Source organism: Micromys minutus, assembly GCF_963924665.1.
Source record: "Micromys minutus genome assembly, chromosome: 19".
Taxonomy (NCBI): Eukaryota; Metazoa; Chordata; class Mammalia; order Rodentia; family Muridae; genus Micromys; species Micromys minutus.
Window position 1 is genome coordinate 34,051,440 of NC_137954.1, and position 12,616 is coordinate 34,064,055.

Consider the following 12,616-nt stretch of genomic DNA (forward strand, 5'->3'; position numbering starts at 1 on the left):
AAAAATGTATCTAGCCATCCTCTTTTCCTTTTAAGTCCAGTTTTAAGATGAAGCCCTTGGGGCGGGAGAGATGGCTCAGTGGTTAAGAGCACTGGCTGCTCTTCAAGAGGTCCTGAGTTCAATTCCTAGCAACCACATGGTCGCTCATAACCATCAGTAATGGGATCTGATGCTCTCTGTTGTGTCTGAAGACAGTTACAGTGTACTTATATAATAAATAAATCTTTAAAAAAAGATGAAGCCCTTGAAGGATCTTCACATTTTATGCATAATCCCCCCCCCCCACCTTCACACATCGAGGGAGATCATGCTCTGCCCACCGCTGGGTGGGCGACACCCTCCTCAGTCTGTCTCTGGCTGCTTCTTTACTAGCTATTAGTCTGAATTAGCATCACCAGTCATGCCAACCTTGAGACATTGTTGGTCTAACCACTGGGGGTGTGGGGCATTGCTAGCCAATAATTAGACCACATTTCCATTGCTCTCACGTACTCACGACCAACCTACCTTTCAGCCAGGACAGAGAGGCAACCCTGTCAAAGGGATAACAAACAGCTCCAACAATCTTCTCCCTAGAGCCACAAGCATCCTGGTGAGAGCAGGAAAGGCTGCATCTATGTTATCTCCTAAAGCTTGTTTCTTCCTGATGATGTTTTCATGGGACTGAACCTGTTGGTTTGTGGTTATGCTTGCAGTTCAAGTCGCCGTAGTATTTGGTGCAAAAATATTAGACTATGTCTTCAACCTGTGTGAAGGTAAATTTGACTACCTGGAGCGGCTCTCTGACAAACTGCTACTGAAGATCATCTGCTACCTGGACCTAGAAGATATCGCCAGGCTGTCTCAGACATCAACCAGGTTTGAGAAGGTAACAGTCTCTGCTACTGCGTCGACTGCGCCAAGAGCCCTGCTGCCGAGCTAACCCCTGAGATCCAAATTTCTCCTCTTCCTTATTCATTTAGCTTTACCTATTTATTTTCTTGTTTGTTTATTTGATGCGTGTGGGTGTTTGGCTTACCTGTGTGCATATGCACTATGTGCATGTAGTACCCATGGAGGCCAGAAGAGGGCGTCTGACTCTCTGGAACTAAAATTACAGGCAGCTGTGAGCCGTTGAGGGTGCTAGAAACCAAATCCAGGTCCTCTGCACTGCAAGAGGTTCTTAACTGCTGAGCCGTCTCTCCAGATCCTGCTTTTTTTTTTTTTTTTTTTTTTTAAAGTGTGTGTGTGTGTGTGTGCATGTATCAAGATAGGGATTTATAAAATACATGCTAGCCTTAAACAACCTCTTTTTTTTTTTTTTTTTTTTTTTTTTTTTTTTTTTTTTTTAAGACAGGGTTTCTCTGTGTATTTCTGGCTGCTCTGGAACTCACCTGATAGACCTGGGTGGTCTCAGAGATCTACTGTCTCTGCTTAGCCTTAATTTTTTAAAAACAGATTTATTTATTTTATGTATACCAGTACACTGTAGCTGTCTTCAGACACACAAAAGAGGACATCAGATCCCATTACAGATGGTTGTGAGCCACCATGTGGTTGCTGGGAATTGAACTCAGGACCTCTGGAAGAGCAGCCAGTGCTCTTAACCACTGAGCCATCACTCCAGCCCCAGCCTTAATTTTTGAATCCTTCTGTTTCTACCTCCTAAGCATTGGATTATAGGTCTATTCCACTATGGTGAGTTTATATTCTCCTTTGAGACTATTTGACAGTGTCTCTCCTTGTAGTCTAGGCTGGTCCTGAACTCATGGCAATCCTCCTGCCTCAGCCTCCTGAATTCTGGGATTATAGATGTGAACCACTACTCCTAGTCTACTCGTGTTTACTCTTCACAGCCATTTGTTGAGTCCTGTCTCTGTGACAGCCACTGTCCTGGGCACACAAGCAAGCAAGATGGCATTATTCCTGCCCTCAAGGAACTTAACCATCAGATATCAGAGAGCTAAACATATTTAGGGGACCACAGTATAATGTGATGGGTTTGACAAGAAACACTGTATCAGGTACAAAGGCTGTGTGCCAAGTGGTGTCCAGTGCCTTGCTTCTTAGAAGTGGGCTACTCTGTGTGGGTTTTGAGGGCAAAGTAGTGGGCATTCGAAGTCAAAGGACCTTTCACACCGAGGAACAGAGGCGGAGATGGCATGGTAGCCCTTCAAGGATGAGCTGAGGGTGTCTCAGGAGTTAAGAGTATGTAGGGCTAGCTGGTAGCTCCCAGCTTTCAGGAGGCAGAGGCAGGTGAGCTTGAGACAATTTTGGTCTATATAGTAAGTTCTAGGCTAGCTAGGGCTACATAGTATACTCTACTTACAGTAGACCTGAGTTCTCTTCCCATTACCCATATCAGGAAGCTTACAATCACTTGTAACTCTAGGAGAAATCCCCCACCCCAAAAAAATCACAATAAAATAAATCTTTTTAAAATAAGGTGTTAAGGAGTACTGGCCCATATTCCTTTCCAACACAGGCCGGTTTGATGGGCTCTGTTCCTGTCTTTCTACCCCAAGCTGATGAGAGAAACCCAGGCTCTTGGAGGCCTCAATCCTTTGCCACATGTGCCCAGATAACAGCTGAAAACACCACCAGATTCTACCTTTCAGGACAGGGCCCTGGTTTCTCACCCCCTCACCCGTTCCTGCAGTTCTAAAGCCTTTGCACCCCATGGGCAAGCCCACTAGAATGTGTCACTGCGCCCCCATCTTGGCTCCAGTCAGTCAGAGTTGGAGAATGTTGCTGGCAGCTGATGAATCTTGACTTGCTCCCAAAAAGAACAGGTTTCCCCAGGTGGTTCAAATTGCACTGTTACCCAAAGGGTTAACATTTCTCCCCTACAATAATACAGCAAAAGTGTCTTCGTGGTTAGAATTCATTTCCAGTAATATCGTAGTCTGCAGAATTCATTCCTCATTTGGTTCTGTTTAGTTTTTGAGACCAGGTCCTACTATGAATCACTGTGTCACTGAGGCATGATCGTCTTACTAGGTGCCGGGCTCGCAGATGTGTCGTCACATCAGGCTGACAGCTTTTGGACTTTTTATTTTCCACAAGTGCAGGGCCAGAAATAAATACTACGAGTAATTGTTGTTCGTTTGTACATATTTTAAGATGTATTATTATCGTTGTCGTTATTATTAGTTTATCTTTTGAGATAGGGTTTCTCTGCGTATTCCTGGTTTTTCTGAAACTCTGTAGACCAGGCTGTCCTTGGACTCACAGAAATCCCCCTGACTCTGTCTCCAGAGTTCTGGGATTAAAGACATACACCACAACACCCGACTTGTTTTTATATTAATTAATTAGTTCATTTATTTCGAGATAAGGTTTTATTATGCAGCTGTGGCTGGCTTGGATCCCCCTCCTTTGCCTTCCAAGTGCAAGGATTAAAAGTTTGCGCCGCCACGTTCAGCCTAAGTAGTCACACTTTAAACAAGATGCTGAAGTGACCCGAATGCACCGGTCAGAACCGGTTCTCTCCTTCCGTCTCCACGTGGGTTCTGGGCATTGAATTGGGATTGTCACGCTTACAGGGCAAGTGCCTTTCTGTACCCACTTCGCCCTCAGCCCTTTTAAAAACGCATTATGTAACCATGGAGAACCTTGAATTCCTCATCCTCAAAAGTCCTGCGATTTCAGGCGTGTGCCGCCATAACCAGTTTATGCAGTGCTGGGGCCTAATGCAAACTGGACAAGCAGTTCACCACCAGAGCCGTAACTTTGTAAAGACTTCATCTTTCTAAGTGTGGCTGGCCTGGTACTTGCTATATAGACAGGCTAACCTCAAAATCACAGAAAGCTCCTTATCTTTCTTCCAAGTGCCAGGATTAAAGAGGTGTGTGATCATGTGTAAATTTTAATTAAAAAATTTTTAATAAAAAAAGCACTTATTTATTTATTTTTATTTGTGTGTGTTTACACACACTTGTGTTCTGGAGAATCACTTTAAATTGTCAGGTCTGGCAGTAAATACCCTGACCTGCTGAGCTATTTTGCCAGCCCCTCAGATTTTAAGTATTGCTCTCTTCTTAAGAGGCTTGTGCGTGCACATGTGTGTGTGTGTGTGTGTGTGTGCGTGTTTACTAGGTGTTGAACGCAGGACTTCATACATACTAAACTGTGCACACTGATACCAGGTATGGTGGCTCACACCTGTCATGCCATCCTTTGAGAGGCTGAGGCAGGAGGATCCTATGAGCTGGAGGTCAGACTAGTCTACACTGCATAGTCAGAGCTGCATAGTGAGACCCCCATGTGGCTCATACACTCCTAGCATGTCACTGTCAAACCGGAGTCTCCTTTCACTTCAGGTTGTAAGTCTGCCTTGAAAGTGTAGTGTAGGCCATCTTCAAGGCAATGGAGACTGCTCAGTTATGAAGAGGGCTTGCTGCTCCTCTAGAAGACTAGAGTCTGGTTCCCAGCACCCATGTCAGGTGGCTCACTGTAACTTGTCACTCCAGCTGCAGGAGATCCAACACCTCTTCTGACCTCCAAGGAGCCCTACCCAAGCAGCACACACCTTCAGGCATTGCTGGCTTATCCCTTTAATTACAGCAAGCTCCATAGCTGTACTTTTCTTCTTTTTAAGATTTATTACATTTATATGAGTACACTGCAGCTGTCTTCAGACCCACCAGAAGAGGGCAGAAGATCCTATTACAGGTGGTTGTGAGCTACCATGTGGTTGCTGGGAATTGAACTCAGGACCTTTGGAGGGGCAGTCAGTGCTCTTAACTGCTGAGCCATCTCTGTGTAGCCCTGGCTGTCCTGGAACTTGCTCTGTAGACCAAGCTGGCTTTGAACTCAGAGATCTGCCTGCTTCTGCATCCCGAGTGCTGGCTTTAAAGGTGTGAGTCACCATCACCTAGCTTAATTTTTTTCCAAAAAGACATTTCCCTAAGACTTTGCCTTTGCTGTTCATGGTTACACGTGCAACCTGAGTAGAGGGATGTTGAGAATGGGATTAGCTGGGCTGGAGAGATGGCTCAGTGGTTAAGAGCACTGACTGCTCTTCCAGAGGTCCCGAGTTCAATTCCCAGCAACCACATGGTGGCTCACAACCATCTGTAATGGGATTCGGTGCCCCCTTCTGGTGTGTCTGAAGACAGTGACATTGTATTAAGAGGTTCTGGGTTCAGCCCCTGGCATCCTGAGCTCCAGTAGGAAAACGTCTCATGGGACAGTGAGATACTTGCACAGAAATGGGGGTACATTTAAACACGCACACAGCCAGAGAACTGGGGTTTGTTCTAGCTCCTCCCCACTGTGAGTCTTGGGCAGCTGGCAAACACTCTTCCTCATCTATTCTGAGCCCAGTTTTCCAGTTCCTAGAAAAGGGCAGGCTTTAGCTTGAGCTCCTTCAGTCCCTTTTAGGATTCCTGTATGTCAACTTCGTGCACTACCACCAGGGGGCGATTAGCTCGTGCCTCCCGGCAATTGAGACCCAAAGTTTGGGATGTTCAACAGGGAAGATCTTGTATATAAAAAGAAGTGTTTTTAGTCTAAGGTATGATGACTCTTGCTGAAGTTACTCTCGTGGGAACTGTAGTTTGTTATTTTCGCTCATAATCTCAGTTACACAAAGCAAGATATTCTTGATGTATCATGTCAGCAACAGGATAGTCATCTATGTCGGAGTTTAGCTTTCAAAGAAAAGGGTACAGGTGTTTGTTTTGAGACATGGAAGGCCTCAAACTCAGAGAGATCCTCCTGCCTCTGCCTCCTGAGTGCTAGAATTAATGCCATGTAATACCACATCTGGCTTTTTGTTTGTTTGTTTTTCTACTAAGATACATCTTGGGAGCTGGAGAGATGCTACAGCAGTTGCATCTTGCAGAGAACCCAGGCTCAGTTTCTAGCCCCCACATGGTGGTTTACAAGCATCAATAACTTCAGTTCTAGAGGAGCCAATGCCTTCTGCCCTCCAACAGCACCAGGCATGCATGTGGTGTACACTTATACAAGTGTGGGCAAAGCAATATGCACATAAAATAAATCTAAATTAGTTTCTTTGTTTTTGTTTTTAGACACAGTTTCTGTTTGTAGCCTTGGCTGTCCTGGAACTTTCTCTGTAGGCCAGGCTGGCTTTGAACTCAAGAGTTCTACTTATGCATGCGGAGTGCTGGCTTTAAAGGTGTGAGTCACCACCACCTAGCTTATTTTTTTCCAAAAAGACATTACCCTAAGACTTTGCCTTTGCTGTTCATGGTTACACTTGCAACCTGAGTTGAGAGCACTGACTGCCCTTCCAGCGGTCCTGAGTTCAGTTCCCAGCTTTGTACTTGCATTCATAAATAAACAAATAAATCTTTGAGAGTGGGATTAGATGATGAGTGGTATGCAGAGCAGGAAAGTGTGTGGGAGCCGAGGGTGAGTTCTGTGCTCTCTGCAGCTCTGCCTGTGCTCTGGAGGCTGACTTAGAACTGCTGAGGGCTGCAGACCGGCCTGGGGTACACAGCGAGGAAGATGGTACATGGCATTTATCCCAGCACTTAGGAGCAGAGGCAGGCAGATTTCTGTGAGTTCAAGGCCAGCTTGGTCCAACAGCAAGTTCTAGGCTTGCTAGGGCTACATAGTGAGACCCTTTTTAAAGATTCCTTATTTTATTTATTTTGTGTCTGTGAGTACACTTGTGGTTGTCTTCAGACACACCAGAAGGGGCCATCGGATCCCATTACAGATGGTTGTGAGCCACCATGTGGTTGCTGGGATTTGAATTCAGGACCTCTGAAAGAGCAGCCGGTGCTCTTAGCCACTGAGCCATTTCTCCAGACCCCACACTTTTAATTTTATGTGCACTGGTTTTTGCCTGCATGTAGGTCTGTGTGAGGGTGTTGGTTTCCCTGAAACTGGAGTTACAGATTGTCTGTGGGTGCTGGGAATTGAACCCATGTCCTCTGGAAGAGCAGCTGGCTCTCGTAACTGCCGAGCCATCCCTTTAGCCCCAGGTTTCACACCTTAACTGAGTGCAGGACTTGCTTTGCTCCTCTGTCCCCCCGGGTGTCTGTAGATATTTGCCTCTTTCTGACAGGAACAGTTTCCGGAGGCCAAACCTTGGTGGCTCCCCAGCAGCAGGTGTTTGTGTGATAGTGACCGTGTGAGCTAGGTGACAGTGTGTGTCTTAATCCACCTCTGACTCTTCCCACTTGCAGTTGTGCAAGAGTGACTCGCTGTGGGAGCAGATAGTCCAGTCCACCTGTGACACCGTCACCCCTGACATGCGGGCCCTGGCGAGTGATGTGGGCTGGAGACAGATGTTCTTCACCAACAAGATCCAGCTCCAGAGGCAGATCCGCAAGAAGAAGCAAAGACAGGAGATGGAGAGGCACACTTAGGGGACAGCCATTCCCACCAGTGGGACCATGGTGCTGCGTCTCCTCGGGTCCAAATCTCCCTCTCTCTTAACCACAGGTTTTGCTGACTCCAGGCATCACTTGGAAATCAGATTTTGCACATGCATGCAAACCCACCTAGTGCCTTGTTTGAGCAACCTCCCCTGTCCTGCTCAGATCAACCCATGGCCCATGTACTAAGGGGCTTCGAGACAGGAAGCCTCTCAGACCACCACCTTCCTGATCCCGTTGCCCCTGAGGGAAGAGGCACCTGTTGTGTATGAACTAACAATAAAGAGTTATCAGCAGGCTTGTGTTTTGTTTTGTAATCACACAAGGATCCCAAGCTGGACTCTGAGGATGACTTTGAACCTCTGACTCTTGCCTCCACCTCTCCACTGCTGGAATCACAGCTATTTATTTATTCAACACCATGCCCAGTTCATAAGGTGACCTGCCTGCCAAGGAAGCACACTCTCCACTGAGTCATATCCCCCACAACACATTGCTGGGTTTTGTTAAATATCTATTCTATCTAGGTGTTCAAAATGGTGACTCGGCTTTTGACCTCCCCACACCCCCGTGCGTTACCTGCATCCCTCTGTGGAGTGGGTGGCTGGGAAGCTCTACCCAACATTGGAGCTGCAGGTGCCACAAGAGGCACCCCTGGAGAGCAAAGATACCCCCTCACTTCATCCAGCAGTTTGTATTCAGTCACTGTCCCTGAGGGCCCAGGGTGTCATGTATCACATAAACACTCCCTCACCTGGCACTGGAATATGGCTAGGTGAGCCCAGACAGTCTGTGGGCAACCCTTACTCAGGGTAGGCTACCGCTGTCAGTTCTTAGAGGAGGAACACCGCTTCTGAAGGGAACACAGCCAGACAGCACCTTGCAGCGGGGTTTTGTAAGAGCAGAGGCTGTGGGTAACCAGTATAGACAGTTGACATGTAGTTAGTTAGTATGGCCCACGTTTCTGCCACATAGCAAGTTGGAGACCAGGCAGAGGTACAGGAGACCTTGTTTTTAAAAAGAGGCAGGGGGTCAGGTGGCAGTGGTGCACAGCCTTAATCCCAGCACTCGGGAGGCAGAGGCAGGCAGATCCCTGAGTTCCAGGTCAGCCTGGTCTACAGAGTGAGGTCCAGGACAGCCAGAGGTACACAGAACAATCCTGTCAAAAAACAAAACAAAAACTAATAAAATAAAAGAAAAACGAAATAGAGGTGGGAGGCTGGAGAGATGACTCTGGTTGTTACCCAGTTCGCCTGAGATCTACAGAGGATAGGAGAAGCTGTCTGATCATCTGGAACTGGACTTACAGGCTGTCATTTGTTGGTGGGAGCAGGTAAAAGGAACTTGTCTTGAGTACTGTTATTTTTGACCTCAGATTCCATTTTACCTAAGCTGACCAACTCACTCCCTCTCTAAGCAAAAATAGTTCTCAAAATGTACTGCTTGCTCCTCCTAACAGAACAGATGGATTTGATTGGTTGTGCAAAACCACCCAGGTTCGTCTCAGCCGACAATGATGGAGCACTGGGGGAAAGTCCCTAATAACCGAGTTCTGATGGTAAAAAATGGAACTGTAACTTGGCTCAGATGCTTGTGGGCTTAATGCTCATAAACTCTGCTTCCGCGACTCTGCTTATAAAAGACTTCTTTGAGCGTGATACAAAATAGAGGGTTCTAGCAAACCAGTGGGACCTCAGAATGGGCCCAGAAGTCCCCTCGGATGCTGGCAGTCTGGCAGCTCCCTACAGGGCCAGTGGAATGGTTGCCTACTTCAGAGCTGGAGGGGATTCCCCACTGGTCCAAAGGCTGTGTAGAAATGCTTGCTGCTTTGCAGTACAGTAGATCTGCACCTTCATGGTGGTCTCTGGAGTCCCGTCAGCTGCCCTTGTGACTCTGCCTCCTTCACCGCTCCTGGATCCCAGACCCCACAATGGCGCGACAAAGGACGAGGTGTAACATTGTGAGCCACCATCTGGGTCCTGTGAACTGCACCCAGATTCTCTAGAGCAGCCAGCACTCTCAACGGCTGGGCCATCTCGCCCAACCCTCATTATCATTTAAAAAGTCTTTCCGTGTTGTATATTGTTGGCTATAGCTTCCATTTGAACAGATTGCAAGGAAATGTCCCTCAGCTTTGTGTCACTGTTGCTTTGGTGGCTGCTGTAATAAAAGCCTGCCTAGGCTTGCAAGGGATATTCCTTTTTTGTCAAGACATAGTTTCTCTGTGTAGCTCTGGCTATCCTGGAACTCACTCTGTAGACCAGGCTGGCCTTGAACTCACAAAGATCCTCCTGCCTATGTCTCTCTTATGCTAGGATTAAAGGATTGTGTCATTGCCATGTGGCCTGCAGAGAATTTTTGTATCAGCCTGCCCCATGTCCACAGAAGGCCAGATCACTGAGGGCTCTGAAGATTGTACTGTCCAGAATGTGGTATGAAGTTAAAGCAGTAGGCCAGCCACGGTGGTACTGCTCAGAGCTTGGGAGGCAGAGGCAGGAGGATCTGGAGTTCAAGACCATTCTAGAGTTACACAATGAGTCTCTGTCTCACAAGCAGCGCAGAAGTGGAAGGAACGCGACTGAAACAAATTATTTAAAACTGATTGAAATGTTTTCTTCCTAAATATATTGAGGAATATATTTCACCAGTAGATCTGTATTCAGTGAGAGTAGTTGTATATAGTAGTAGTTCTGTATGAAATAATTGGTACCTACCTATAATCTCAGCACTCCCATTAGTTAGAGAGAAAGAGAGAGATTTAAAAAAAGAGAGAGTTTTGTAAAATAAATAAATAAATAAATAAAAATAAAAATAAATCACTGACCACTTTTAAAGAGGACAACATTTATTTACTTGCAGGTAAACAAAAACCACAGGTTTGAAAATGGTAAACTACGAAGCACATGACACAGCCACATTGTTAACCCTTGAGAGTATCTTCAGAACATTTCCTGTTTGAACAGGAGTACGCGGGTCTTGCTTCAGCCCTGCAGGGACCTCCGATTCAGTAGAAGCCACTGTACCCCCAAGTATAGTTAAGTCCACAAATAAGAATGCGAGCTATCTAACCTGATGCAAGTCCAGCTGGGTCAGGGGGTGGAAGGTTCGGATTTCTGATGCCTAGCCAGCCCACAAGTATCTCCCATAGCACCAGTCAGCATACTTATCGCTGCCTCCTGTTAACCAATATTGTAGACGATAAAAGTAAATAAGTAATGTAGTTTTCAAAACACATGTTGTTTAAACACTCCTAATTATGTGCATTTAAGATGAAAATAAACATCACAGCTTCGGCTTTAACGCCTATATGCTATTGTTTATTTATTTGTGTATTTTTGAGATGGATCCTCGCCATGGGGCTCTGACTGACCTGGGATTTGCTATGTGGAGCAGGCTGGCCTCAAACTCACAGAGATCTGCCTGCTTCTGCCTCCCAAGCGCTGGAATTAAAAGTATGCCCCACCGTGTCTGGCTGATATTACCTTTATTTAAACATCAAGTTGTGCTACAGGTATGGTGACACTAAGCAGGTCTTTGGCCAGGGGTGGAGACAAGGAGGCAGGGAGGCAGAGGAAGGCAAGTCTGTATGATTTCAAGGTCAGCCTGGTCAACAGAGTGAGGCCCTGTCTCAAAACAAAACTCAAACATGTCTTTGTGGTAGGCCAAATGAAGTATGGCATACAAATTATTATCTTTCTAACTTCCAGGCAATGTGCAAGTCGTTGGAGGTAATATCAAAGTGTGTGCATTAGTGGGACCTGTGGGACTCCTTTCAAGTAGCCAGTTTGCTTGCTATTGGTGTTTTTTGTGCAGTTTCACAGAACAACCTTTCCAATAGTCCTTAAGGGTAGGCGACCATGGAGACGAGGCAGAAGGAAACTGTTCATTTAATTACTCGGTACATCTGGGAAGCTCTGCTCACATTCTGACTGCAAATTAGACCTTGGGAGCATTCTACAAATCCAGTTCCCAGCATTCCTGCCTTTAATTACCAAAGATAATTGAGAACGGGGGTAGGATTCATTTTAGGTAAATCTGGCCCAAGACGCTGGCAAATTTGTTTGATGAGCAAATTGGGAGTCCAAGTTTCTTGCTTTATGGTGTAGAGATGGATCCTAGGGTCTTGTACATGTTAGGCAAGAGCTCTTATTGCTGAACTACGCCTCAAAACCAGCATGTAGATATTTAAGTCATTTAAAGGTATGTATAAACAAGTAAGGCAGTCAGAAATTTCAAAATGATCCTGGGAGGCGCATTCTGTAGTCTGAAAATGTTTTAGTTTTAAAAAAACAGAGATCTCGGCTGAGGGAGGGTATTTATTTTTATGATGTCCTGAATAAGATGTTTTTGTGAATGAAATCTACAAAGAGAACTATTTTAAAAATCGTGCCAAGACAAGACAAATGAATACCACATATGGCAAGAGGCACCAGAGCTGGGCTGTTTGGCACCATTGCTCTAGTGTGAGGAACATGGTCATCTACAAGGCAATCCACCTGTGACCCCACAGCTAGACTCTTAAAATTTTAAAATTGTGTGTGTGTGTGTGTGTGTGTGTAGGGGATGTTGTGCACCCATTAGTCCAGAAGAGGGTGGCAGATCTCCTGGAACTGGAGTTACAGGTAGTTGTAAGCTGCCCAATATGGGTGCTGGGAACATCAGGTCTACTTCAATAGCAAGAGTGTCTTTACCCCCAGGGCCATCTCCTGGCCCTCACAGCTTGGCTCTTGCTTGGGATTAGCCACGTATTTTACAAGCAACTTAACCTTAACCTTATACTTCCCTGGGTAAGAGAAACTCCAAAGGGATTTTTGTTCTTGTTGTTTTGTTTTTGAGACTGGGTTTCCTTGTGAAACCTGGCTATTCTTGAACTTGTTCTGTAGACCAGGCTGGCCTTTAATTTAGAGATCTACCTGACATCTGAGTTTGAGGGTGAATGCCATGTGTCAACCATACCAGGCTCTAAAAGAAAGATGTTTCAATCTTGGGTAAGTTTGAACTCAAGTGTTTGAATCATAGCCCTTAATTCAATCGTGAAGTGTGTTAAGAAACACTCCTAAGACTAAGGATATCACTCACAGACCACGTGGGAAGGATGTGTGCGGAGTTCAGTTTGTGGTTGACATCATCTTCAATGACATGATTACTGAGTTAGAAAGGATGGCCAGTTTCATTTCTTACAAGAGCTAGAAATTGTACTTCTTAGCTACAGAATCTTTCATAAAAATATAAACTGTTCTTTAAAACCGTACTAAGCTATATTCCTTTTTAAAAAAACTTTT

The 12,616-nt window shown here is 45.7% G+C and overlaps 1 protein-coding gene across 1 annotated transcript in view; it reads left to right on the forward strand.

Moving 5' to 3' along the window:
* The window catches only part of FBXO36 (F-box protein 36), a gene marked incomplete at both ends in the record, with an annotated part of 56,528 nt that extends 49,203 nt beyond the window's left edge, over positions 1–7,325 (forward strand). Inside the window, 2 exons of the mRNA XM_080933249.1 lie at positions 696–868; positions 7,143–7,325. Of these exons, the coding sequence (XP_080789375.1) occupies positions 696–868; positions 7,143–7,325 (356 nt within the window). The remainder of the gene's footprint in view (positions 1–695; positions 869–7,142) is intronic.
* Between the last annotated feature and the right edge of the window lie 5,291 nt (positions 7,326–12,616).